The following is a 24,772-nucleotide window of genomic DNA, read 5'->3' on the forward strand; positions in this document are numbered from 1 at the left end:
TGCTGCTTTTTTCTCTTGCATGCTCTTTCTTTTCGGTAGAGGGGTATTTATAAGTAAAGGGCACTATCTGGGCGTCAATCACATGGGATTGTAAAATTCACGTGACACGAAATTTATCAATTATCTTTTTAAAGTGTACACTTTAGTACACGTCCAGTATTACACAACCGTGAGCACGCGGGAATGTCAAAATATGTTCATTGCCCCGAGAAGAAACCCCGTGTTCATTAAGCAGGCACTGCCCGTGGCCCTGGGGCCGGCCACACCGAGGTCCTCCCTGCGTCCGAGCTCGTGCGCTCCGGACGGGCCGTGTGCACACTGTCACGCAGCCGCGGCTCTTTCTCTCACTTCTTCCACTCAGCATAAGACTCTCGAGGCTCATCCACGTGGCAGCTGCGTCGGGGCGTCCTTCCTTTTTAAGGCCAGATATATCCCACTGTGTGGCTGTTCCTCGGTCGGTGCCTCCATCCGACAGGTGCCGGACAGTTGGGCACCTTTCTGGTGGCTGCGAGTCGTGCTGCCGTGAGCGTCGGCCTGTGCACCTCTGTTGGAGTATCTGCGTTGAGTTCCGGGGGGAGGCCTGGTTTGGGGGTCACCACCTTACATGGCAGCTCCCTTTAATTCAGGGGAACCTCTAAACCTGACTCACCTGTGTATTACGGAGAAATAGCATAAAACGTACCATTTTATCCGCCTCTGAGTTGAAGTTCAGTGGCGTTACGTGCGCTCACGTTGTCGTGCAGCCGTCAGCACCGTCCATCCCCAGAACGTTCTCATCTCCCCAAACTGTCCCCATGAAACACGGACCCCCGACCCCTGCCCCGGCCCGGGAGCAGACTCCCCCACCCCTGCCCCGGCCCGGGAGCCACCCTTCTAGCCCGTGGATTGGACTCTTCCAGGCACCTCGTGTCAGTAGCGCCATATAATACTTGTCTGGGATGGATGATAAATGTTGAGTATTTGGGTGTCCGAGGTTGTGTGCTGCTGGCAAGTACCTAAATAGGCAGTGTTCCCCGGCAGGCGAGGCCACTGCCCCGTGGGTCTGTTTGAAGACCTGTGTGTGCACACCTGGGGTGCTTCATAGCGGGCACCTGGGCGCAGGTGTGGGCGCCCCTGCCACTGTCTGTTCCTGTGGCCAGCCCCACGCTGACCCCGGGGGGGCCCCCAAACTCAGGCTGTTTTGCTCAGTTACTTTGCTGATTTTGCTTATACACACAAAGTGCTCAAACGGATAAAAACCAGTTGAATGGAAAAAAGTCGAGACCACCATGTCTTTGTAAAAACATTACGTATCCCATGTTGGCTAATACCGTTAAGGTGGAGAAGTGAAATGAGCTCGGCTTAATTCCCTAATGTTTGCGAGTGTTCGGGCGAGTGAGCAGCAGGCTGTCCTTGGGCTTTTCTAAGAATATGGGGATGGATCTTGATAAGTAACCTGGTAGTTAAATATGAACCCAGAAGTAGCTGACCTCGATTGAACCATCAGTCATTCTGTTGCGTTTCTAATAAGAAAGGCAGAGTGACCCGGAGCAGTGAGGCGCGACCAAGCCTCCACCAGACTGGACAGGGCGGGGCGGGGCAGGGAGGGGCGGCCGCGAGCACTGTGGGGGGTGCAGACCCCGTCCCCAGCCAACGAGGGCCTGGGTTACAGACGGAAGGGGGTGTGGGCCGGGACCCCTCTATCCCCGGGGAGGCCTGTTTCTGCTCTCCGAGGGATCTGGGTTCACGGGAGCCCAGGGCCGACTTGTGGCAGGTCGTGGAAGTGGGCGGCTGCTGGGGCACTCTGTGCTTCTGGGAGCTTCTCTCCTGCATTTTGGCTCAAAGCCTCTGGGAAGGGTACAAAGAGGGACCATACAAACATGTGTGTGGAGAGGGTCTAGTGGGTATTAGCCAGGGCAGGCGTGGGGAGGCCCCCCACCCCGTGGAGGCCTGACCCCCCCAGCACACCCCTGGGGCACGCTGGCCCCTCCCTGGTACGTGCCTGTAGGATGACAACTCCGTGAGCCAAATGCCATACAGCAAAGAAACGATCACTACTAAGTTATATGGGAGCTTTTTTGAGTGTTCCCAGATCTAAAGAATCACCTCTCTTGGGCTTTTCTGATTCTTAGGACACAACTTGCTAACGGACACACAGAGTCCATTGAGATGACGCCCAGATGCTCACGGGCACAGCTCCGAGCTCTGGCGGCCGGACACCGCGGTGCCCAGAGGGGTCCCGGGAGGGAGCGCAGCCTTACATGGCCGGGGCCCCTCCTGCCCCGCAGTGATGGCTCGCTGCGGGACCAACGCTTTTCACATATTTGCTCTTTCCACCTTTTCTCATAAAGGTGAAAGTCCTCTTCAGGTTTCTTTTGAAAATAGGTCCTAACGTAGGTCTTTCGTAGAAGCAAAGTGATGTGACGCGAACTTTTAAAAAGGAAGGGACGCCCGTGCTCCCACTCGATTCCCAGCCTCGAAGGGCGCTTCCAGCCCGACAGGTGAAAGAGAAAAGTCCTCCCACACGGCTTGAATTTGCAGCCCGTTTCACGAGCAGGGCCCAACCTGTCCACGCGTGTGCATGTGGGTATGAAATCTGGTCGTGTGACCCGAGCGGGTTCCAAGGCAGGACAGAGCCCCAAGAGCCGCTCACTTCGTTGAGAGCGCGAGTCTCCTCGCAGGGAGGGGGTGAAATAGAAAGGAAACCTGGTTCACGGCCCTGGGAGCCCCGCCGCGATGTTTACCCTCGTTATTACCTGTCCCAGGTGGCTGATGAGACATCGCCCCAGGCCCCCGGGGTTCCAGGTCACCCGAGGCAACGGTTAATGAGCCAGCAGGGCGCAGGGGGTTGTTGCAAGCCGGGTCCCTGGGAAAGTGCGCCGTGTGCCACCCAGAGTCTGCGTCATCCCCGAACCTGCCTGCACCCGGCTGGTGTGGCGACAGAAGGAGCCGCTTAGAAACCAGCCGCCTCGGTTTCCAGGCGGTCATGAGGGCAGGTGCACGGCCCCGCTTGACCCGCTGCCCGCCGGCTGTTGACGACACTGGCTCCACGCTGGGCCCCGCTTTTCCTCTGCGAGCAGGCGTTGGGGGCGCATCACGCTGCCGCGCGTTAGAAAGCACCACCTTTCACTGTGCCCTCCCGAGTGTGGCTGCTGTGATTTGTGCACGAGCACAGCTTTCTGTGTGTTTCCAGAGGTGGCCGCTCTAGGAGTTGACGTGCCGCAGAGAAAACCTTGTCCCGGGTTGTGCAGAGCAGATGTAGCTCCTCGCCTCTCCGGCCCTTGCTCCTCGACCCGCTGCCTTGGGTCTGGCCCGTCACCCTCCCGGGCTCCCTCGCCCGCCGTGGCCTCGGAGGGCCAGTCAGGAGCAGCAAAGGGGGAAGGGGTGAGACGCACGTGGAGGCTGTCCCCAGCCCGCCGCCCTCATGGGAAGTATCTCTGGGTGGACGCCGTGGACCGGAAGGAGCCAGGATGGCCACCAGTGGGACCGGGCCCAGGTCTCACGGTGAGGTCCTTCTGAGGCCGAGCCCCGACCGAGAGCCCAGAGTTCCAGCAGTGGGGACCCGGTGAGGCCAGCCAGGCTTGCACCGGCCCTGCCCTCACTGCCCTGCTCCACCCCTGCACCGCCTTCTCCTCACTGCTCCCCCCACGGCCTCTGGAGCCGCCACAGTGGGCCTGGCCCGTGCCCCGTGCTGGGTGTCTGTGACGCAGACCTTCCCACGGGGACTGCCAAGCTGCAGGCCGGTGCTGTGTGTCACTGTGACGTTTGAGCATCCAGTTGGGGGGAGCCTTGGACCAGGAAGCAAGAGGGGAGGTTGGTGCTGAACCTCCTGAACACGCCCTTCTGACTTGGACCGGGATACCCGGGGAGCTAGAGATGGAAACGGCCCCATTTCTGAGGACCCCGTGGGGAGCAACCCCGGCGTCCCAGAGGCTCCGTGGGACCCACAGCCGAACAGCACACGTCCCCGGATGTCAGCAGCAGCCCCTGCCTCGAGAGGAGGCTCTCTGTTTGTGTCATTCTCCATCAAACCTTGTGTTGCGGCAGGTGAGGGTCACTGGGCCTGCCCTGTGCCCACCCAGAAGTGAGCGGGTGATGTCAGAAGCCGCCGGAGCGTCTGGAACAAAGTTACGCACCATGCGCACTGGGCTCTAGCGTGCAGAGCCCCCGGGTCCGGTTCGGGGTGGACGTGGGCCCTGTCCTGGGGTCTGGCTCCTCCTAGCGAGCCCCTCTGTGGGCACTGGCCACGCCAGGCTCTTACAGTGTTGAAGGATCCACCTAAGCCACCCAGGGAAGCAGGTGGTAGTTACTCGTGCCCGACTGTCCGTCCTTCTGTTTAGTGAGGCAGACACCAGGCCCTGGGGTCAGGTGGGGGCCCTGGGGGGAGGCAGCTCGCAGGCCTGCACCCTCCCCTTTTCCAACGCAGTGTGAGGAAGGCCCATGGGACCTGCTTCGGTAGCAGAGCAGGCCCGTGCTGGCCTCGTGCGCGGCGGGGACGTGGGCGTGTGGGTCCAGCCCCGGGCACCAGCCATCCATCTGTGAAGCCTGTCGCCCCTCCTTCCTCCCTCCTGGCCTGGTGTCCTGTGTCTAGGTGTGGCACCCCGCCGGCCCGGGCCCCTGGCAAAGGAGGACGTGAAGCGGAGGGGACGCAGCCATCGTGTGCAGTCAGGGGCCGAGCTGGGAGCAGGGGCGCCGGGGAGGCTGGCTGGCGGGTCCCCACGTGCCCCCTTCACGCGGTCCCCGGGACGCATCCTCCGCGGCCTCGCGTAGCAGTAGGGCGGCCGGGCACGGAGCAGGTCGGAGCTAGTGGTTAGTCCACCTGAGGGATGTTCCTGCTGAGGCCACTTAGCGTCAGGGAGGTGGGACAGTGCTCACGGCTGGTTTTGCGTGAGGCTGACATGGAGGTGTGTGACTGGGCTGCGGGGCCCCGGGTGTCCGGTCCGTACCTTCCGAGAGGCGGGGTCGGGGCGGCTGCCCTGGTCGTGCTTACTTGCACATCGGCTGCAGGAGGCCGCGTGTATGCTTAAGACCAGGCAGGTGCCCTCGACTTCAGAAAGAAGCCCACTGTTCATTCCTGGGGCCCTTGGCCCTGGGGGTCCTCGTGCGTGTGGCCGTGTGACCTCCTTGGGCGCCCCCCCACCCCGTGCACACGTGGCCTCGGGTCACCCCGATGTGCTGTGAGGCCGCCACAGCGCACCTGCTCCCGGGCAGGCCCCCGGCAGCTGGGCTCCTCGAGCCCCCGTGGTGTCAGCGTTACCATTTCCCAGGACCCCGGGCCAGCGAGGCCGGTTCAGCAGCGCTGTGAGCAGCCGTGGGGACGACGCGGGTGGCAGTCACGCGCTTTCACGGGATCGGCTCGCTAGGCGTGTGCCCCTCATCCTCCGTGGTCACCAGGACTGGGGCAGGGCCCCGAGCGGGTCGGAGCTGGCTCGCGGGGCCCGGGAAGCTCCTCTGCTGGACGGAGCCGACCCAGCCTGGCCGTGGGGGGCGGGGGGCTCCGTCTCAGCGGATCCCTGCGAGTGAAGATCCGCTGGGGTTTCCGCTTCAGCGTTGGCCGGGAGACGCCCGGGTCGGATCGGAGAAACTGCATTCTCAGGATCTGATTTTTTATCCTGAGCTCAGCGTCGCCTTAAACAAAAATTCAGCACTAAACTCTGGTTAGAGTCACGGAGCCCGTCGTGACTGGTGCGCATCGTACTTTGAATCGTCGCACGCGTTTGAATCTGCGAGAGGACCGTTTCTGAAGACTCCTCCGCCCGCACAGTGTGACGTCCCCCCCCCACCCCCCCCCCGCCGAGGCAGCAGCTGTGAGTGACCACGTGGACTTTGCCTGAAGGCTGGCCCCGGGGGCACGTTTGTCCCTCCCTCGGGGCCTCGCCGCGAGTGCCGGACGTGACGGCGTCCCTCACCTTGTGCCTCTGCCTCATTTTCCAGAAGCTGGGAGCACAGAGGACGGCTTTGTCACGAGATGCAGAGACGGGCCCGACGTGCGCGGTGACACCAGGGGTGACGAGTGCCACCGCCGGGCTCGCGCCAGGGCCCCGGTGTGGGGGTGTCCCTGCCCCGGCCTCCGCCCCCTCCACCGGATGCCGCAGGGCAGCTCTGGGGCACTCGGGGCGAGTCACGTCCTCCTTTGTAGCTGCCACTTCCATGAAGACTCCAGGGCCGTGACGTCTCTGGGACTTTGATCATCCTGTGAACTCTAATCGCCAGTATTGGTGGGGGACGTTACGGCCTTTTTGTGATGATAATTGAAAGATCTCACTTTCCTTCTGGGTTCTGGCTGGAAAGTAAATATTTTGGGACTCTATTAAGTGAATTTCCACCTGCCCCTCATTGACACATCAGACGAACACCAAGCAGTTGAAAGGGAACCCGGGGCGGCGTGAGGGCAGCTCGGGGCGTGGGGAGGCCGGGGAAGGGGCCACCTGGTTGTAGGAGCTCCCTCAGCATCCCGCCGAGTTGGCTGCCGCGCGGGGCCGCCCTCCGGGCTGTGCATTCCGAGGACGCAGCGGAGCCCCGACGACGCAGGCCCAGGCCGGCCGCAGCCCGGGGTGTGTCTGACCTGCCACACACAGCTCTGTGGCCCTGAGGATCCGCAGAGGTGCCCTCGGCTGGGGCCGCCCTGCCCACCGCCCTGCCTGGCACCACCTGCTCCTCCTCTGCCAGCAACGATGGGAGTCGGCTCCCTGCCTCCCGTTCATGTCAGGGGGCCCTTCGGAATGGGATTTCTGTCCCTAGGACAGGTCTGAAAAGGACTGTCGGTGTCCCTGGGCCCCTTCCTCCTGGCCCTCCCCGTCACACCTGCCGTCCCGGAGCAGCCCGTCCCACAGGAAGGGCACGCCGTTGCCGGGGGTCTGGACACAACTCTGTCGGGGCCCCATCCCGGACGCATCTCCCCTTCCTCCTCCTCCCCCTCCCCCTGCACTGGTCTTGGGTCCCGCAGCACATCCCTCCCGCGGCTCTATCCCTGTGTTCCTGGCTGGAGAGGAGCTGCCCTCCCTTTGCAGAAGGTGGGAGGCGGCTGAGTCCGCGGAGGGTTCGTGGGTCCCCTGCAGTGAGAGTTGCTGGGGCGCTGCTGTGTGAGAGCAGCCTGGCCCGGAGTCCTGTGGGCCACTCAGGCCACTGTCCCCGCAGCAGGGCCCAGGCGGGAGGCTGAGGGCCAGGGCGGTGCGCGGGGTCTGCCTGGAGGCCGGGCGGGGAGCCCCCTGCAGCCTGCCTGCCCCCTGCCCGGGGCGTCCCGCACGCGCGGTCCCCACTTACACGTTGGCGGTTCGTTCCCTTTGCTCATTAGCTGTTATGACCGCCTTCGTCTGAGGTTTTGGTGGACGTCCCTTTTATTGGCTGGCACACGTGCTCCCACTCCTGGGGTGCAGGCTCTGTTTGGAGGAGGAGAGTGCTCGTTTTTTAGATCTCCGTAATGATGTTCTTTTCTCTTTAACGTTTTTCGTGTGATGTGATTGGAACCTCGCGGAAGTCTCAGGCATGGTGGGTGATGTACCGCGTCTCCGCAGAAAAGAGCTCTCAGCAATCTGAAATCCGGTTCATTTACGCGATGCGCCGGTCGGGAACAGAAACTGGGTGATTTCTACACGGTGGTGATGGCGTCATGGGGAACGGGGCCCAGGAGGCCAGTTGGGGCCCCAGGGAGGCACCTCTGCCCCATTCCCTGCGGCCTCTGGGGGGGAGCGGGGCCCGCGCCCTCTCTGCTGCCTGGACCTGCCCCCTGCAGCAGGGGCTCCTGGTGCTGAGCCCCCAGAGCTGGCTGGTGCCGGTGCCGGTGCAGCAGGCATCGGAGCACGAGCTGGCTGGTGAGGGGCCGGCAGGAATCCGGTGTCCCGGGACGCACTCCCCGGGGCAGCAGACATCCCCTCCCCGTGAGGGCTCCGTCACGCGCCCACGCTCACACCCGGGGCTTGTTCACACGTCTCCCTGTTGACGACTCTTGCTGGGCGCAGGGACAGTTGCGCAGAACGCTGGGTGGCCTCCCTGCTCCCCCGCCCCGAGACCCTCCAGCACATCACGGGGGCCTGGGCCGCGGTGCTGGGGACAGAGCCCTGTAGGCCTCACTCCGTCCTGGCCGCCCCGCCGGGACCCCTAACCCCTCAACTTTGCCTCCTCTTGCCAGCCTGTCCCTTCCGCCGTAACCTGCTGACCTGAGAGCACAATTCCTTCCTTACGGGACCGCGGGAGATGCGAGGGTGCCGGTCCTGCCCTGCACAGCCACCCCCGGCCCCGCTCACTCCACGTTCCCCTTCCCCTGCCTTTCCAACACCAGGCCTCGTGCTCCAGGCCCAGCCCACTGGCCCCTGCGGGCCTCGATGTCCCCAGCCGGTCGCTAGGTAGGCACCATAGTCCCTGTGAGCCGCCTGACGCATGTGCCGCTGTCCCCATCTAGACATTTGATGGCTCGGATTTAGGAGGACACCTGTGTTAGATTTCCTCACTACAAAGTTCTGGGCTGCTGGGGCTGCCAGTGTCACCCTCGTCCCGCACAGGGAACCCGACAGCCGCCCGCCCAGAGGGGCCGTGGAGCCAGGGCCCACAACAAGGAGAAGGGATACGAGCTCGCGGTGTTCAGGCGGGGCACAGACGCAGCCCCGGTGCGGTGGCTTTGCCACCGGGTCCCTGGACGTCCCCGCCACAACCTCATGTACGGGGGACCTTTGAGGGCGACTCTTTTCCCCACAAGCCCGTCGGCACCATCAGCCTGGCATGTTTTGTGCATCCCCAGCCCGTCCGTGTTATCAGGGATCTCCCGTTGCTGGTGGCTTTCCAGCAAATGGGCGCACAGTTGGCCTGGGTCCACGGCGCGTCCAGCCCGGGCCGTTGTGACCAAGCTGCCCGTGTGCAGATGTGTCCGCGCAGCCCCGGCGAGTCTGGGGCCAGAGCTGCTGGGTCCTGGGGCGGACGCGCATCTACCTGGATGAGCAGCTTTTCCCAGTTTTGCAAGGCAGCCGCGTTGCTCCCCACGCACCATGCCCACCCGGGGAGAGCACCCGGATCTTCATGGGTGTTTTCTTCTAGCAGCTCAGTGGTTTTTATGTCTGTTTGTAACACTTACCAGCCAGCAGCCGTGCGTGCAGGGCTTCGAGCCCCCGTACTCCGTGTCCGAGGTGCTGGCTGTGCACGGACAGCCTCGCGCCGGGACGACGCCTGCGTGGAGACGTGTGGCCCTCTGCTGATCGTGGGTGTGCGTGTGCGTGTGCATGTGCGGTCCTGTCTGGGGTGAGTCCCTGACCGTCTTTGTCTCCTCCTTCCCTGCTCGCAGCAACAGCAGGAGCTGCTGGCCATGAAGCATCAGCAGGAGCTGCTCGAGCACCAGCGGAAGCTGGAGAGGCATCGCCAGGAGCAGGAGCTGGAGAAGCAGCACCGGGAGCAGAAGCTTCAGCAGCTCAAGAACAAGGAGAAAGGCAAAGAGAGTGAGTGTGCGGGGCGGGCCCCGGGGGGCGGAGGACAGCGCTGGGGCCTGGCAGGGCGGCTCTTCCCCCCACTGTCGTGCTCCCGGCCCCCGAAAGCTGCAGCCTGGTGGGGGGGAAGGGAGCCATCCCCCGTCGGCGCTCGTGGTGTCACCCTCAGCTTTGGGCGACGGCGTCCAACCCCTGCCTTCACCTGGGGGTGCGCAGCATCCGCGGCAGGTGCACAGTGGGCCTCACCCGCGAGTCGGTCCTACACGTTTCAGAGTTCCCCTCTCTCGCGAGCGTGTTGTGAGCACTGGAGAACCCGGCCTGGCTCATGGATAGCCCCAGGGTGAGCGGGGACCACACTGCCTCACCCCACACCGGCGCTCCTGACCCTGACGTCTGCTTTTCACACGGGTTGTGCTTGTGTGTCTGAAGAGCCGCGTGGTCTGTTATCTTCCAGGAGAGGAGCTGGTTCTGTGTGCTGTTCCCCCTTTGGAAGATTGTGGGGGTTCCCGTGTCCCTTGGGGAGGAGCCACAGCCCCGCTGCCTGCCAGCTGCTGTGCAGAGCACCTCCGGTGGGCGCAGCAAGGCCCAGTGCCCATGGGCCGCGGTGTCCTCCACACGGGCGGCCCCAGGCCCCGGCTGAAGGCACACGAGTCTCAGGCGCGCCTGCACCTCTTCCGTCGGGCAGCCTGTTTCCAGTGACACACCCAGGACCCAGGCAGCGGAGTGAGAGGGCGTCACGTCCCCAGGCCCAGGTCGTGTGCGCCCGAGACGTCGGTGCTCCGCTGCACTCGTTAGCTCCCTGCTAAAATCCATCACGTCCAGCTACTGAGGGTGGTAGGCCACGGAGACAAACCTTCTTAGCCTGGCGTCTGGATTTTAATCTACGTACGCGCAGCAGCACGAGGTGCTGTAAAGTATCCCCGTCAAGTCCGTTATTTGAAATTCTTTGAGGACCTTTCATGTTGGTGTACGGTGCACATCGGGGCACACCCTTCAGCGTGTAGGGAACAGTTCACGGGCTGGCCTCCCGGTAAAGCCCGGACCAGGACGGGGGCAGCATCCGGCCCCGGGCCCTCCAGGCCCTGCCCCCTCCTTCCCAAACTACCTGTCGTCGTCCCCCTCCCCAAACCTAGCAGCTGCTTTTGAAGTTTATTTGGACGGACTCGCTAATGTGTAGGACTTCGTGCTTCTCTCACTCGACATCACGCTCGTGCCTCGTGTCCTTGTGTCCCGTGTGGCGGGTCCGCTGATGGTTGCTGCTCCATCCCCGCTCGTGGCACACCCCGAAGTTCAAGGTTCTCCGTCCTGTGGCCGCTGGGGATTTGCCCGGTTCCTAACCTCCTAACCGGAGTGTCGGGGGTGGTGCCGTCTCCTGGCGTGGAGGCAGGTGTGAGGGGGCGTGGCCCAACCTGAGGGATGGCACTTGCCCCTTTCAGAGGTGAGGCCAGGTGGTCCCCAGGCGCCGTCCCATCGTGCAGGGCAGTGCCCGTGTCCCGCATCCCCAGCAGCACCCGCAGCCGTCAGCCGGTTCTGCTGGGAGCGCCGACCCCCGGGGCCTTAGCCACCAAGGCTCAGCCTGTTTCATGTCTCCTGTCAAGTTCCTGCTGCTCAAGTCTCCCCCTCGTCTCACGGCGGGGTGTCGCCCTCTTCTCCGGGTGGGGAGCGCTGTTCAGTTCACGCTCTGGCCCCGAGCCCTCTGCCGGAGACACGCATCGCTCTGTTTCCCCGCCGGGTGGCACCTGCCTGACAGCGCGGGGTCCCGCTCGTCCTGCCGCCCGACCCACCCGTCTCCTCTGGACCCGGGTCAGGACGCAGCCCGCCCGCGTGTCGTGCCGGGGATCGTGCACGTGTGTGGACGCATTCTCTTGCAGAAAGGCTGTTCTTTTTCCCCGAGACACACAGCCGATGTGTTCTTTCCGTGTTCAGTTGTGTCTCCACGTACCTACTTGTAAGTCTTTAGCGATTGGTTTGATACCTTTTATGATCATCAGTTGCTACGGCGCATCTTACCGTTGAAACGATATACTTTAAACGTACTTTTATTTTAACGGTTTGGTAGACTTTCAAGGCAGGAAGCAAATCAGGAGAGTCTTTACTCCGCGTGAGATCTAACGTCTCATAGATACCTGAAAGTAATTACTAGGTCTGAGCAGCGGACCCCGTGCTATCGCCCCTGCAGGATCAGGTGGCGGCCCGCGGGCTGTGCTTGCCCTCAGGCGAGACTCCATGCACGAGGACAAAGGGCCATCAGGGGAAACTAAATTGCAGGTTTGGGTCAGCACCCTGCACGCTCGGGCTGCAGGTGGGGCGGGTGGGGGTCACAGGGGTCACCCCGCTGCCCAGCCCACTGGCGCGATGACGCTCTCTGGGCGCAGAGCCCCTGCCGGCCCAGCCACTGCCTGGGTGTGGGGTGTGCGGACTCCTCCGTGTCAAGGGACCTTCCTGGCTGGCGTGTGGCGTCCGTCCCCCGGGTGCCCCATGCGCTCGCTGCTCAGCAGTGGAGGGTGGGCTCTAGCACCGTCACGTCTGGAGCTCCCTGTGGCCCAGGAGAGTCCTCTCGCTCCGTGTAGGGAGTCCGACTACCAGCGGGCTCGGCCGCCGGCCTTGGGGCTGCCTTCTGTTCTGCAGACCCGTCCCCGTAGATGGCAGCACCTGGGCCTCGTAGGAGCCCTGCGAGAGGGGCTGCTCCTGGGGGCCAGAGCCGCGGCGGGGCTGCACACAGCGCGGCCTCTGCCTTGGGTCCTGCTCCCTGTCCAGCTCCTGTGCTTTGGGCCTCACCGTGCACCCTCCTTAGTGTGTTTTGCTTTGGAGTGAGGAAGCCGCTGTTTACCCAAGGATGGAAGTTAAAACTCTGAGTATCAGCTGGTTGAAGCGTGCCGCAACTAACCAGCAAATAACCAGGTTTTCAGATTGCTAAAAAGCAGCTTGGGCTACATTAGTTCCTCGTAGTTTACCAGAATCTTCCAATGAAAATAACATCTTAAGCCTCACAAAATGTGAAGCGATTGGAGTTCAGAAAACCTTTCAGATCTGTTTACACGTCAGAAACAATTTCTGCACCACCTACCAAGCATCCTTCCCGCCCCGAGTGGAGCGTTGGAATGTTCTCTGCTTCCCTCCACGCTCGTCACTAGCAGCAACCCTGGTGGTTTTCAATTTGTGGATTTGGGTGGTCAGGTTTTATTATTAATAATAAACTGTGTACAGTTTGGGTATTTGGCACGCTCGTGTAGGCTTTGCAGCCCTGAGTGTGGTCTTGTGAGAAGGCAGGCCTGGCAGGCCGCAGTGGTGGACGCCACTCGGGGGCTCTTATGTGAGCGGGGCCGCGGGCGGGCTGGGCCCTATGAACGAGAGCCTTGTTTGCCCCAGCAAAAGGGCGCTTGTGGGGGAATGCAAATGGCCCGGGGCGTCTCCCAGTTGTGAGCATTTGAAAACGCAGCGCAAGGCATCTGTGTCGTTTCTTGGGGTTTTTTAGAAAGGGAATTTCCTATTGAGTATTTAATTAAAGTTTTGTTACATTCGTAAACATTCACAGTACTTCTGATTTTAAATAATCCCGCAGTTTTCCGTTGCGGATTGATACCAGTTAATGCTACTTCGCTCGAAAGAACAGTGAACTCTTAGAACCGGTGCCGTTCCGTCTCTCGCGCAGCGCGGACACGTGATCTTTAGTCAGGTCAGTTCTACGTAGACGAACTACATTTAGGAATCTAAGACACACGGTTCCAAGGAGAATCCTGCAGAAGGCGAGTCTGTTCTGGGAGCAGCCTGGGGCGGCCGCGGCGACCTGCCTGCTCGCTGCTGTTTACAAGCGCGGCCCAATCATTCACTCTGTTTCTTTTTTTTTTTTTTAAAAAAAAAGGCCCAAAAGGCTGGAGTGAAAAGATCCAACACCTGATCCAGAAAGTCATTCTATGTCGCATCAGTGACGTCGGGCCTTCCTCTGAGGCCGGGAGGCTGGACGGGAGGTGGGCACAAGAAAAGTGGGTGAATCCCGATGGGTGACGTGTAGACGCCGTCCCCTCCCGAGCCCCAGGGGTCCCGCTCCACCCGCCTGCACGGCCCCTCCTGCCACCTGACCGGGTCAGACCCCGGCAGCTCCGTCCTGATAAGCAGCAGGAATTATTATTATTTTTTTTATTATTTAAAAAAAAATTTTTTTTTTACCAGGAATTATTATTATTGTTGTTTTTTAAGTAAAACTTAGAGATGTTTCGATATCTGTGTGTGGCATGTGTTCCGTGGACTCTGTGACTTGGACTTAAGGTGGGGGGACCCTGGGTGAGCGCTGGGGGTGTGAGGAAGTGTGGAGCCACTGCACGGGGCCCCGGGAGCTAACGCGGCACCCTGGACGCTCACCGGGATGAAAATGCAAACTTACAAGAAAAAAAAAAAAAGGAGAGGAGAAAACTGTTCTCAATCAGTGTTCCCGGAAGTGTCAGAAGAGCGGCTCCGCGAGGCCTACTGGGTTAGAATTAAGAGCGCGGGGAGTCCGTGCACGCGGACAGATGGACGGTAGCCGCAGGCAGGACACGAAGTGCGGGAGCCCCGGGGATGAGGACCCGGCTACGGGGGTGATGCTCTTTCTGGAATCCCCTCCTGTGAAGCTCGGAGAAGGAGGGGCCCCCGTGGTGCCCCGAGTGGAGCTGCCCTGGCCCTGCTTCCTTGGGGTTGCGGCCACACCTGTCGCAGGTGGGGGGACAGGCTGCCCTCCAGTCCCACTACCCCCCTCCCCCCACCCCTGTGCCATCGTCCCTGGGAGGAGGGGCCGGGAGGGCCCTGGGAGGTCCCACCCTTGTGACCATGTCTCCATCTGTCGTCTCTGGTAGAGAGGACTTGGCCTGACATGTCAGGGAACGTCGGAAGGAACCGACGTGAGTCGGTTGGTGGGCTTTTCTTTCTTTCTTTTTAAAAATTTTTTTTAAGGTTTCATATATTTATTCATGAGAGACACACAGAGAGAGGCAGAGATGCAGGCAGAGGGAGAAGCAGGCTCCATGCAGGGAGCCCAATGCGGGACTCGATCCCGGGACCCCGAGGTCACACCCTGAGCCATGGCAGACGCTCAACTGCTGAGCCCCCCAGGTGCCCAAGGTGGGCTTTTCTGGATTTGGTCCCGAGAGAGCTTGGTAAGGTGCCCGCCCCACCCTGAGCCGTCGTCATGCAGCACAGCTCAGGGGACAAGTCCTGGCCCGTGCTGAGGAGGCACCAGCCCCGGGCGGCGACAGGGTCGGTGTCTCCTCCGGGGGGTCAGCTGCCCCCGGCCACGTCTGGCCTGTCACTGGGGTTTATCTCATGCCCTCCCTGCTGGGATGGGGTTTATCCTTTGCCCCCGAGTTCCGGGGCCCGTGCTGCCAGCAGGGAGAGGGTCAGAGGCTCCCGGACATGGTCCTTGGGCTTGGCCTGTCCCGCGAGTGCTGTGGGAATCCCAAGCATCCCTCCTGTGGAGACAGGGGTTCCCTGAGAAGCTGAGGGCGGCGTTGCTGGGGACGCTGGGGGCTGCGAGCTCCGCGCTGACGTCCTCTCCTTGTCCTGCTTTGCGCTGTGCACTCGCCCGGAACCGCAGCTTTGAAGGCCGGGGGGCATCTCCTCCTCCGCTGGGTCCTCCTCCTCTTCCCCCTCTTCCCCCGGTGGTCTGATCCCTTCCCGCGGCCGCAGCGCCCAAGGAGGGGGAACCCGGGCTCCCCGTCATGCGTGATTCTCTGAGCGGCTTACCCTCAGCTCACACACAGATCAGCAAGTTTGCGCTTCCCCGTTGGGGTGCCGCGTGCCCTGCTCCTGCGTCCCCCCACCGCCCTGAGTCACCTCTCGCTCCCAGTGTCCCCCGGGCACATCGTGCCCCACACGGCTAACCCTTGGCATGGTTTCTCGGCCGTGCGCCTGGTGCCGCTGCGCCGTCAGGAGCGCCAGGTGACCACGTCCCCAGGTGTGTTATGAGCAGACCCTCCGAGTCTGCGATTTCGGAGTCCACTGCAGGCAGGAAACACGGGCCCCGGGTGCCCCGATCTGTGTCGGCCCGACGCTCGCCGCGTTCGGAGGCACTGAGCAGCGATGCTCAGAAGCAGGTGTGACGGGGGGCCTTTGGGCACCTCCCTCGGCCTGGCCGTGTCCATCCTGTGTGCCCTCCGCCCTGCCGGGTGCTCGGCTCACACGGGGCCCTGGGGAGCCTCTCTCCTCATGCGCCGATGGGGTCATTTCCTCGGACCCTGGGAAGGCCCCAGACAAAAGCCCATGTGTCGCGATGGGAGCTTCTGAAGGTGCTTTGCAGTCGGTTTAGTGAACTTTCTTTGTGCTCCCCTTGGATGAGCTCATTCAGGCCGCGCTGCAGCTGCGGAGGACCCGTCCCCCAGGGGTTGGGGCCGTCCGACCGCGGCCCACGACACACAGAAGGGCCTCTGTGACGCCACTGCGGGGTGCGCTGCCTCGGGGAACGCAGACACACCTACAGCCAGACGAAGTCAGTTTGTGAATGAGACGTATCCTCGGGGCGAACACAGTGGCAAGAAAGGCTGTTTCGCAGGGACGTTGACAACCTATGAGCAATTTGTCAAAGTATCCGCCGAGTCTCCTACGCCAAAGCCCATTTCCCTTGTATCAGAGAGAAACGTGGAAAACCAGCAACAGCAAGCAGCTGAATGAATGCACCGGCAGCACCAGAGAAACAGGGTGAAACAAAACGGATCGTGTATCCGACCAGCGAAAGGATCAGCCTCCAAGCCCCCGGCGGGAACGCTGGGGCAGGCGACGCGGAAACACGCACGTGGATGTCAGATGGGGGGAAATCCCAGTGTCCCTTCCTGTGCTGGGGGAGGTCCCGTTCTTTCCTGCTGTGCTTGTCCTTTACTTTCGCACCGAGTCACGCTGTCCTGAAAGCCGCTCTTGCACAGTCCTCCCTCCCAGCGGGGCCTCGCCACCCGAGGTGGTCCTCCAGCCCAGCCAGTTCCGACTCTGCCCACCTGGGGTGTCAGACCCCACGGGGAGTGTCCCGTCCCGAGTCGGCCCCCCGCTCCGGACGCCAGGTGCCAGTCCGGGTCGTCCACTGTGCTTCCGACCATCGGCCGTGGGTCACACGAGTCCACACCCCCCTCCTTGGCTTCGTTTAATTCGTTAGAACAGCTCTCAGGACTCAGGGAGGTTCCTACTTCGGTTTACTAGGTTCTTAAAGGATGTGACAAAGGACACAGGGGCGGCCAGGTGAAGTGTACACAGGCCGAGGTCCGGGCGGGTCCCGAGCGCCAGAGTTCCTGTCCCTGGGCAGTTGGGGTCACCTTGTCAGGACGTGGACGCGTCTGCCAACATGGAGAGCTCTCGAACCCCATCCTGCTGGGACTGTATGGAGGCTTCCTCATGACCGGTCGTTAACTCCGTTTCCAGTCCCCGTCCACCCCCCCACACACACACACACAATGGGGCTGAAGGTTCCCAGCCTCTAATCCTGGCTTGGTCTTTGGGGACCCGCCCCGTCCAGGAGCCACCTGAGAGTCCAGCCGCCACATTAGACCAAGAGGTGTCCTTAGTGTTCTTGTCATTTATGAACGTACAAGGGCTTTAGGAGCTCAGTGCCGGGGCGGGGGGCAGGTATATAGGTGCACGTGTTTATACTCATAAGCACACAGGTGTACGCTCACGTGCACACACGTAGCATCTCACACATTCAGGATATCATCCACGTTTTAAAAGGAAACGAGAGCAGGGCAGAGGCCGGCCCACAGAAGTGGAGGAGTAGGAGTCAGAGCCGGGGCCCTGGAACCAGCGGCTTCGTTAGACCCTGCTGCCCCGAGGCGCCCCGACCCTCCATGCCCCCCCAGACCGCTGCGGGGTGACGATGCCCACTTACGGTGTTAATGGGAATTTTAAATGTGTGAGACCTGCCGTGTAGTAGGCTCATGGTAGGTTTATTGCCATAAAACATACAGCTCAAGTGGATAAACATTTAAAACACACACACACAGACCCACAGCACCGCCACCAAACAAACCACGCAAATTCTCTGAAAGAAAAATAAGCCGAGGACATAAAGGTGTATCACGAGAGGGAAAGGTGACTGCTTGCCCGGGTACTTATCAGGGACATGGTGAATGCCAGTTACCCTTCCCGTTTGCAGCAAGTGACAGTCCCCAGGACGGATGAAGACAGTCACAGGTGATCCCGACACCGTGGGACAGAGATGTGGGTCCACGTGGTGATCCCAAATACTGATAGAGGCGCAGGGCTGCATAGGGATCCCAGAGAGTGAGGGCCCGAGACACGGGGTCACGTGGTGATCCCGAATCCTCATGAGGACGCGGGGTGCCCGCCCGTGAGTGGCACATGACGGTCAGTACAGGAAGGCGACGTGGAAAGGGATCAGAGGGTGCTTCGAGGGCTATCACGTTACTTGTGTCAGCTGTATCGATTGTGTTGGTCCTTCCCAAGCAGATCCTAACTACGAACAATGTCGGCTCGTAAGTGTTCACGGCAGCACGAGCAGGACGGAGGATCTGCAAATGCTTTGCCGTCAGAAAACGGTTCTGTGGAATGTAAACTGTGCTTTGCTCACCTCCTGAAGTGTTTTTCCACCATTAGGGATCCTGGCTGGACTCTGCACGACAACAGGAAACACTTAGCCGCTCGCACGCGGGAGGGCGGATGCAGGGCCGCTGCGGCGCCGAGGGCAGCGCCTGGGTGTGGGAGCGCAAGCGCGCTGGCTGGGGCGCTGAGGCGCGGGGCCGCCTGGCACGGCCCTCGGGGTAGGCCTGGCGCGGGGAGGGACGGCAGCCCCCCGCCACGAGCGGAAACCAAGTCAGAGTGCGTGCGCGGGAGCGCGCCCATCCCTTCGGCGGGCGGCCGTGGGTGTGCACGCAGCCGACTCCCAGACTCTGCTGCCGCGGCTCCAGTGAGAGGAAGCACCGTGCTGCCAGCGCCTAAGTCAGAATGTTCTTTTATGTAACGTTAACTTCCCCAGCGCCGTTCTGTGTTAGGTAACAACACGTCTTTATGCTGATTACTTCTGCGTCTTAGACGACTGCAATTATGTAAAACCTTCACGGGAGGGAGGGAGGGAGGGAGGCCTCGTATTAGAACTTCTGTCCTTGTCCTTTCTTGGAGAGGCCGTCAAGGCATCAGCAGCATCCCGAGTTAGACTGCCTGGCCCGTCTCCGGGCCTCCGCGCCGTCCCGGGTGCACGGCCCCACGTCCCCCTCTGCCTGCCCGGCCCGGAGCCCCAGTCACCTGTGTGTACTTTCTCCTGTGCCAGGTGCGGTGGCCAGCACAGAAGTGAAGATGAAGCTGCAGGAGTTTGTCCTCAATAAAAAGAAGGCGCTGGCCCACCGGAACCTGAACCACTGCATCTCCAGCGACCCGCGCTACTGGTACGGGTAAGTGGGGGTGTGCAAGGGCCCTGGGGCCTCCTCTCTGGGGCCGAGTGGCCCCCAGTTTTTCACCCCGTGAGGTGGGGGCGTGTGGACTGATCGGCTGTCTAAGCACCGTACCAACCCCGGGGGGACCTGATGCGTCCCGGCGGTTCATGCACACGGCAGCCATCCGGGCGGAGAGGTGCCCATCTTTAAACGAACCGACGGAGGCACGAGGGGCCAACTGGCTGTCACTCTTCTCACTATATATTTTGGCCACGAAAGGGTCCACTTAAGCTGCAGCCTGGTCTCCAGTGTCCATAGGCACCTACTGAATGTCCACCCCGTGTTTTAGTGACTGCCGGGTAAGTCCGCAGCATCCGTGGCATGTTTTATTGTTACGCTGGGAACCTGTTCCCAGAGCGGGCATAATGGACGGAGGCCACCAGAGAGCCTTGTTCACGCCAACAGCTGAAGAGGGCTGCCCGGCCTTTGCAGAGAGGTCAGTGACGGTGCCCGCGGGCCGCGGGATGGCCTCAGCACGAGCTCGCTGCAGAGCGGCTGGCCATGGCCCGAGCCCCGGAACCGAGGGGCGAGTGCCTGTGGCTTGACACAATGCACAAAGGTGCTTCGTAGGTTTTGCTTGGAAATACAGTCCCTCCCCCCACCCCTTTGCAAGGGTAATGTCACTTCTCACAGAAAACCCATAGGGTCGTTTTCATGAATCAAAATATGCTCATCCTTCATTTTATTGGGGAAAAATGTCATCTATACCTGAGCTCCCACGTGGGCAACTGTTTGTACTAAGTCAAGCACCACCAGTCTCGCCGGGATGACCCCACGTGTCCCAGTACATAGAGGCGCTTCCGTTCCAAGGCACAGACCACTGGCCTTCTGCCCTGCGCACCCACTACACGCCGCGGTCACGCCTGCACGTGCTGTTGGCACACACATGGCTCAGCCACTGACACGATCCCCACGCAGAGCGGGGGCAGCACCGTCCGTGGAAAGCCGTGCAGGACCCCCTAGAAACGCTGTGAGCAGGCCGGCTGGGGGATGCACCCGAGGAGAGCAGGTTGGGTAACTGCTGAGATGGTCTCCGTGGGGTTTGCACTGAAGCCCGCAGGAAGACGAGCGGGGGACGGGGCCTCCGACTGGGACGCACTGAGGGGACCAGGGGCCACAGGCCTGCGAAGGCGGCAAGAGGGTGGAGGTGCGGACCTGCTGGGGCAGAGCAGTTAAGCAGCCAGGGTCGGGGTCGGCAGGCGGGGAGGCACAGGAGCCCTTTGGAAGAGGGTCGTTTCAGGGGAGGTGGGGTGGTGGATGCTGGGGGACGGTCAGCCTCGGGGAGGCCGTGTGCTGACAAGTGGGAGTCATGGGGTGACCACCTCGAAGTTCTCGGCTGGTGGAGGGACATTGGTGCCAGGCTCCCCGGTGAGTGGGTGGGAAGGAGGCTGGGGCGGGGGACCCCTGGCTGGAGAGGAGCCCCTCTCCCCGGGGCTCCCGTGATGGGGCTCGGAGGTGACAGACAGAGCTGGGACAGCGCATCACCTCCTGCCCCGGCAGCAAGGGAGCGCTGCAGGGAGAGGCTAGAATGGAGAGAGGAGCTCCTGGGAGCAGGAAAGGGGGAGATGGGGAGGGCGGGTGCTTTCAGGCTGGGCTGGGGGGTCCCAGGAGGGCCTGACCCGGCTGCTCCCCGGTGAGCAGGGCTCGTGCCCTCGGGCCTGCCCTGGGTTCAGCTCCCTCAGAGGGATGTGGGACACGCAGGCCGGACGTGGGGAAGTCAGCCAGGGGCCAGGTCTGTTTGCACCGACTTTGGCAGCTGCCTTGTTTTGTCACCCTATACCCAGCCTCACGGAAAGGCTGTCACATCCCCTTGCCCTGGGCACAAGCTCGGCCAGGACACTGGGCCTTGGCGGGGAACGGAACTTTGACCCCAGCTTCACTCCGCCCACAGTCATCCGCACAACCGTCAGCCCCAACACGAAAGCTAAAACTCCTGGAAGCAAACATAGAAGTTCTCACACCCTGGGGACGGAGGGGGACAGAGTTCTGAGGACACCGCAGTCACCCGGTGTAAGCCAAGGACTCCAGCCGTGCACCTCGTCACAACTAGAACTGCTCTTTCAGAGGCACCGTTGAGAAAATAAAAAGGCAAGCCACAGACTGGAAGAAGGTATTCACGATGCCTGTGCCGGACAGAGTGCTGGTATCCAAAATATATAAAGAGCTCCTACAACTCAATAAGAAGACAAGTGATCTACTGAGAAAAATACAAGTGAAAGGTTTGAACTTCTACTTCAGAAAATAAGACAGACACAGAGCCAGTCTGTGGGAAGATCGCTGGCCAGCAGGGACTTGCAGACCAGAGCCTCACGCCCGCTGGGACGGCGGAAGTTTGCAAACTGGGCGTCGGGGAAGGTGTGGAGCCCGTGGACTCGCGCGCAGGCAGCTGAAAACGCTCGAGCGGTTCTCATGAAGCAAACATCCCCCTGCCCCTTCGTTCTCCTGCTAGTGCTGTGCACGTGGACTCGTGTTCTCGTGGTCACAGCTGCCTTAGGCGTCAGCACAGAAGAACCAGAGCAGCAGGTGAACGCGGGAGATGTGACGCTCAGAGGGGAGCCACGCGGAGCCCTGCTCCGGGACGAAGCTCGGGAGTCGGCACGACTGAGCTGGAGACACGGCCGGCCGGCGGCTGGGCTGGGGGCGCGGAGCCTGCCCACTGAACGGCAGAGGCTGTGTCCGCGGGGACACCCCGCTCCATGTCCTTACTGCTGTGGCGGCCCCACCGCGTGTGTCTGAGCACAGAGACGGGGACGCTCGGACCGGGTGCCCCGCAGGTGCCAGACGCCTGCCTGCCGAGCCTCGGCGCGGGGGAAAGACCGTGGAGCATTTCAGGAGGAACGTGTAGCTTGATGGATGCGGGGATGCTGGCTTCGGGGTGTGGGGGTACGGAGCTTACTGACGGCAGCGTGGCTGGTTTATTCACTGTGACGTGGCCGCTTACCGTTGAAGTCGCACGTGTGACCCACATCGCCCTGGGTTGGGCGGGGCTGGTTAAGCGAGTCCACGTTCCGTTTGTCACTTGCGTGAATCTGTCACTTGTGGAAATCTGTAAATATCCCCCCATGGAAAGAGGAAAGGCCAGTCGACGACAGAGTCTCCGTGGCTGGACGCGTGTTGGGCTTTGTTCCGTGCTACGGCCTACGCAGGGCTGAGCAGGAAAACGGAGCAGCCCTGGTTTCCCACTTCAGTAAGCGCGGCCGTGAAGACCAGGCGTCACCGTCCTCCGGATCCCGGCACAGGTGCCGCCCGCTGCCTCCTGCCAGGCCCTGGGGAGGGGCTGGGAGCCGCCCCCGTTTGTGGGCAGGGGTGTGGGTGTGAGGGTCTGTGAGTGAGAGCGTGAGTGTGTCAGCGTGTGTATGGGGTGGGGTGTGCTGAGTGTGTCAGTGTGTGTGCATGTGAGGGAGCGTGTCGGGGGTGTATGTGCAGGTGGAGGGCGGAACGCGATGCCGCGTGTGCGAGGCTGTGAGCGTGAGAGCCTGTGAGTGTGGGGTGCACATGCGGCCAGCGACAGGACTTCACTTGGCTCACCCTCGGGTCCCCGTTCCTGGGGTGCACGCACTCGTCCGGGTGGAACAGCAGCCCTGCTGGGGGGGTGGGGGCAGGTGCCTGGGGATGACTCTGGCCCTGGGGTCTGCAGGGTTTGAGGAACCGCGGCTGTGGTGACGGGCGTCACTCCCTCAGTCTCTGGATGTGGCCGTAGCACGGCAGTGGGGTGAGTGCAGCAGCCGCAGGTGCCCTGGCTCAGACCCTCCCCCGGGGCGATGCAGGGGTGGCCCTGGTGCACACCCCTTCCCCTGGGGCGATGCAGGGGTGCCTCGAGCCCGGGCCAGGGCTCCTGCTGCAGCTCTGAAGGCCCCCCGAGAGCAGGGGGGTTTTCACACCGACAGCGTCTCCAGAGATCAAACTGGAAGAGAAGACCTCAGCTCCTGAGCAAATACAGCTCCTCCAGCTTGCAGCTCCACCGTAGACGGTGTACGGTGTCAGCCCAAGGACAGCAGGGATTATTTATAATAACGTTCTACCCAGAATCACCGCTCATACTTTGGGCTCCCATAGCACACGCACAGATCTTCCCCCATTTCTCGCAAAAGAGGAGGCACGTTCTCTCCCAGACGGTGACTTGGCACCGAGACGTGTGCGGCTGGCCAAGGCCACGTCCCCCCAAGGACCCCTCGGAGGATGGGACTTGGTAGCGAGACCGTGTTGCCCTCAGAGCGTTAATGAGACTGTCGGGGAATGTCCTCGAGGCCGGGAGCCACAGTGACAGGAGGGCTTCCTGCCTGCGGAGGTGACCCCGGGGCGGGTGCAGGCGCGTGGGTGCACCTGTCCCGGGAGCGGGAGCTCCTTCCTGCTACGCAGCCTGGCCGGCCCCGCAGCCCAGATGTCGGGCCGTGCTCGTTGGCTGGGCCTCTGATCAGCACATTCTCCGCACAAGTTTGCTCTCAAATATTTAAATACCCACCTGTAAGCGTTTAAGAGCTCACAGTCTCAATTCAAATAACACCAGGTGCATGGCTGCGGAGCACTGTGTATTCAAATAAATAGTCTAACAAATTCCAAATAAGTAAGTTGGCAAATTTGTTTCAAGTCATTAAGCAGATTACACAGTTTAAAGACTCAACAGAATCCATTACACCTCGGGTGGGTGCTTCCAGGAAGGCGCGGATGGTCGGTCCTCCCGGGGCCAGCAGCGCCCCGTGCCCCAGCCTCCTCCCGGCAGATCCGGTCTCGCCATTTTAAGGATGTTGAGGGGTGCCTGCTGGGGGGGGGTCGCTCGTCCAGGCACAAGAGGTTGGTGACTGCCACCAACCGCCCCAGGGAGGCGGGGTGAGGAGGGGCGTTTGTTCCTCTGAGGGTGCATACAAACCCTGGGTCTTTCCTGCTGAAGGGAGGTCCCCTTGGGGACCCCAGACTTACCTACTGCTTGTTCCCAGTGCGCCCCACGTGTCTGCACCTTTGGTCCTGCACACAGGCCCAGGACGAGGGCCCTTCTGTGGCTGGCTGCGGCCTGAGGGCCAGGGGACAGCCGTGCCACAGCCCCAAGAGGAGCCAGTGACCGGTGACCGCCGGGCGTCGCACAGGCCCCTGCTCCCCTGTCTCCGGGCTCGGCCTCGTTTCCCACGTTCAGCGGTGGTCTTGGTCTCATCTGAGCCTCGCCCCAGAGAGGAGGCGGCGGAGCTGATGGGGCGATGTGTCCGCCGGGCGTCCGCAGTCCACCCCTGCCTAACTCACCGTCTGTCTTGGCCTCTTCTCTCCAGGAAAACACAGCACAGTTCGCTCGACCAGAGCTCCCCGCCCCAGAGCGGGGTGTCGGCCTCCTACAACCACCCGGTCCTGGGAATGTACGACACCAAAGATGACTTCCCGCTCAGAAAAACAGGTCAGTGCCATGGCGAGGTCAGCGAGGAGCACTCGGGGCGGGGCTCTCGGCAGGACCCCCCCACACCCCCCAGGTGCCTGGGGCTCTGCTCCTGCACTTAGAGGGAATCCCTGCTTATGGTTAAGTATTTGCTTTTTTTTATTAGAACATCATTTTTAAATGGTGTCCTTAAGCATTCCCTATGATTCATACCAACAGCAACGAACCGCACGTACGTACACCTACGTTTTGAAACTCAGACTCCTCTTTAAACAGCACGGAACACCCAGCTCTTCTCTGGGTGGTGTGCAGCGCTAGGCACAGCACAGAGCATCCCCGGGGGGCTCAGGGACGGGAGGCCTCGCGGGGGCAGGCCAGCCAGCGTGTGCCCTCGGCGCTGGCTCTGGGCAGGGCCTGGGCAGCGGGGGTGGCTGGGGGGGTCCCAGAGCGGGAGGAAGTCTGCTCAAGAAAGAAACCCATTGTGTCCTGCAAGGACATCTCAGGAGGACGCCTCGGGGTTGAGCGGCCCTGTCGCAGCAGAAGAAGAAGGGTATTCACGCTCCAACGGGCTCTCTTGGACTTTCTCCAGCGGTGATGGTGTAAGTGGGCAGTGGCTTTTCAGAAAG

The 24,772-nt window shown here is 61.7% G+C and overlaps 1 protein-coding gene across 14 annotated transcripts in view; it reads left to right on the forward strand.

The window, feature by feature from the left end:
• The window catches only part of HDAC4 (histone deacetylase 4), a 271,373-nt gene that overhangs the window by 173,076 nt on the left and 73,525 nt on the right, over nt 1–24,772 (forward strand). For 13 of the 14 annotated variants that reach the window (XM_041767847.1, XM_041767846.1, XM_041767851.1 and 10 more), the window contains 3 exons: nt 9,251–9,401; nt 18,625–18,745; nt 24,046–24,167. In XM_041767847.1, coding sequence (XP_041623781.1) covers nt 9,251–9,401; nt 18,625–18,745; nt 24,046–24,167 — 394 coding nt within the window. The remainder of the gene's footprint in view (nt 1–9,250; nt 9,402–18,624; nt 18,746–24,045; nt 24,168–24,772) is intronic. The other variant, XM_041767843.1, reaches the window with a different exon arrangement.

Source organism: Vulpes lagopus, chromosome 8 (genome assembly GCF_018345385.1).
Source record: "Vulpes lagopus strain Blue_001 chromosome 8, ASM1834538v1, whole genome shotgun sequence".
NCBI classification, from domain to species: Eukaryota; Metazoa; Chordata; class Mammalia; order Carnivora; family Canidae; genus Vulpes; species Vulpes lagopus.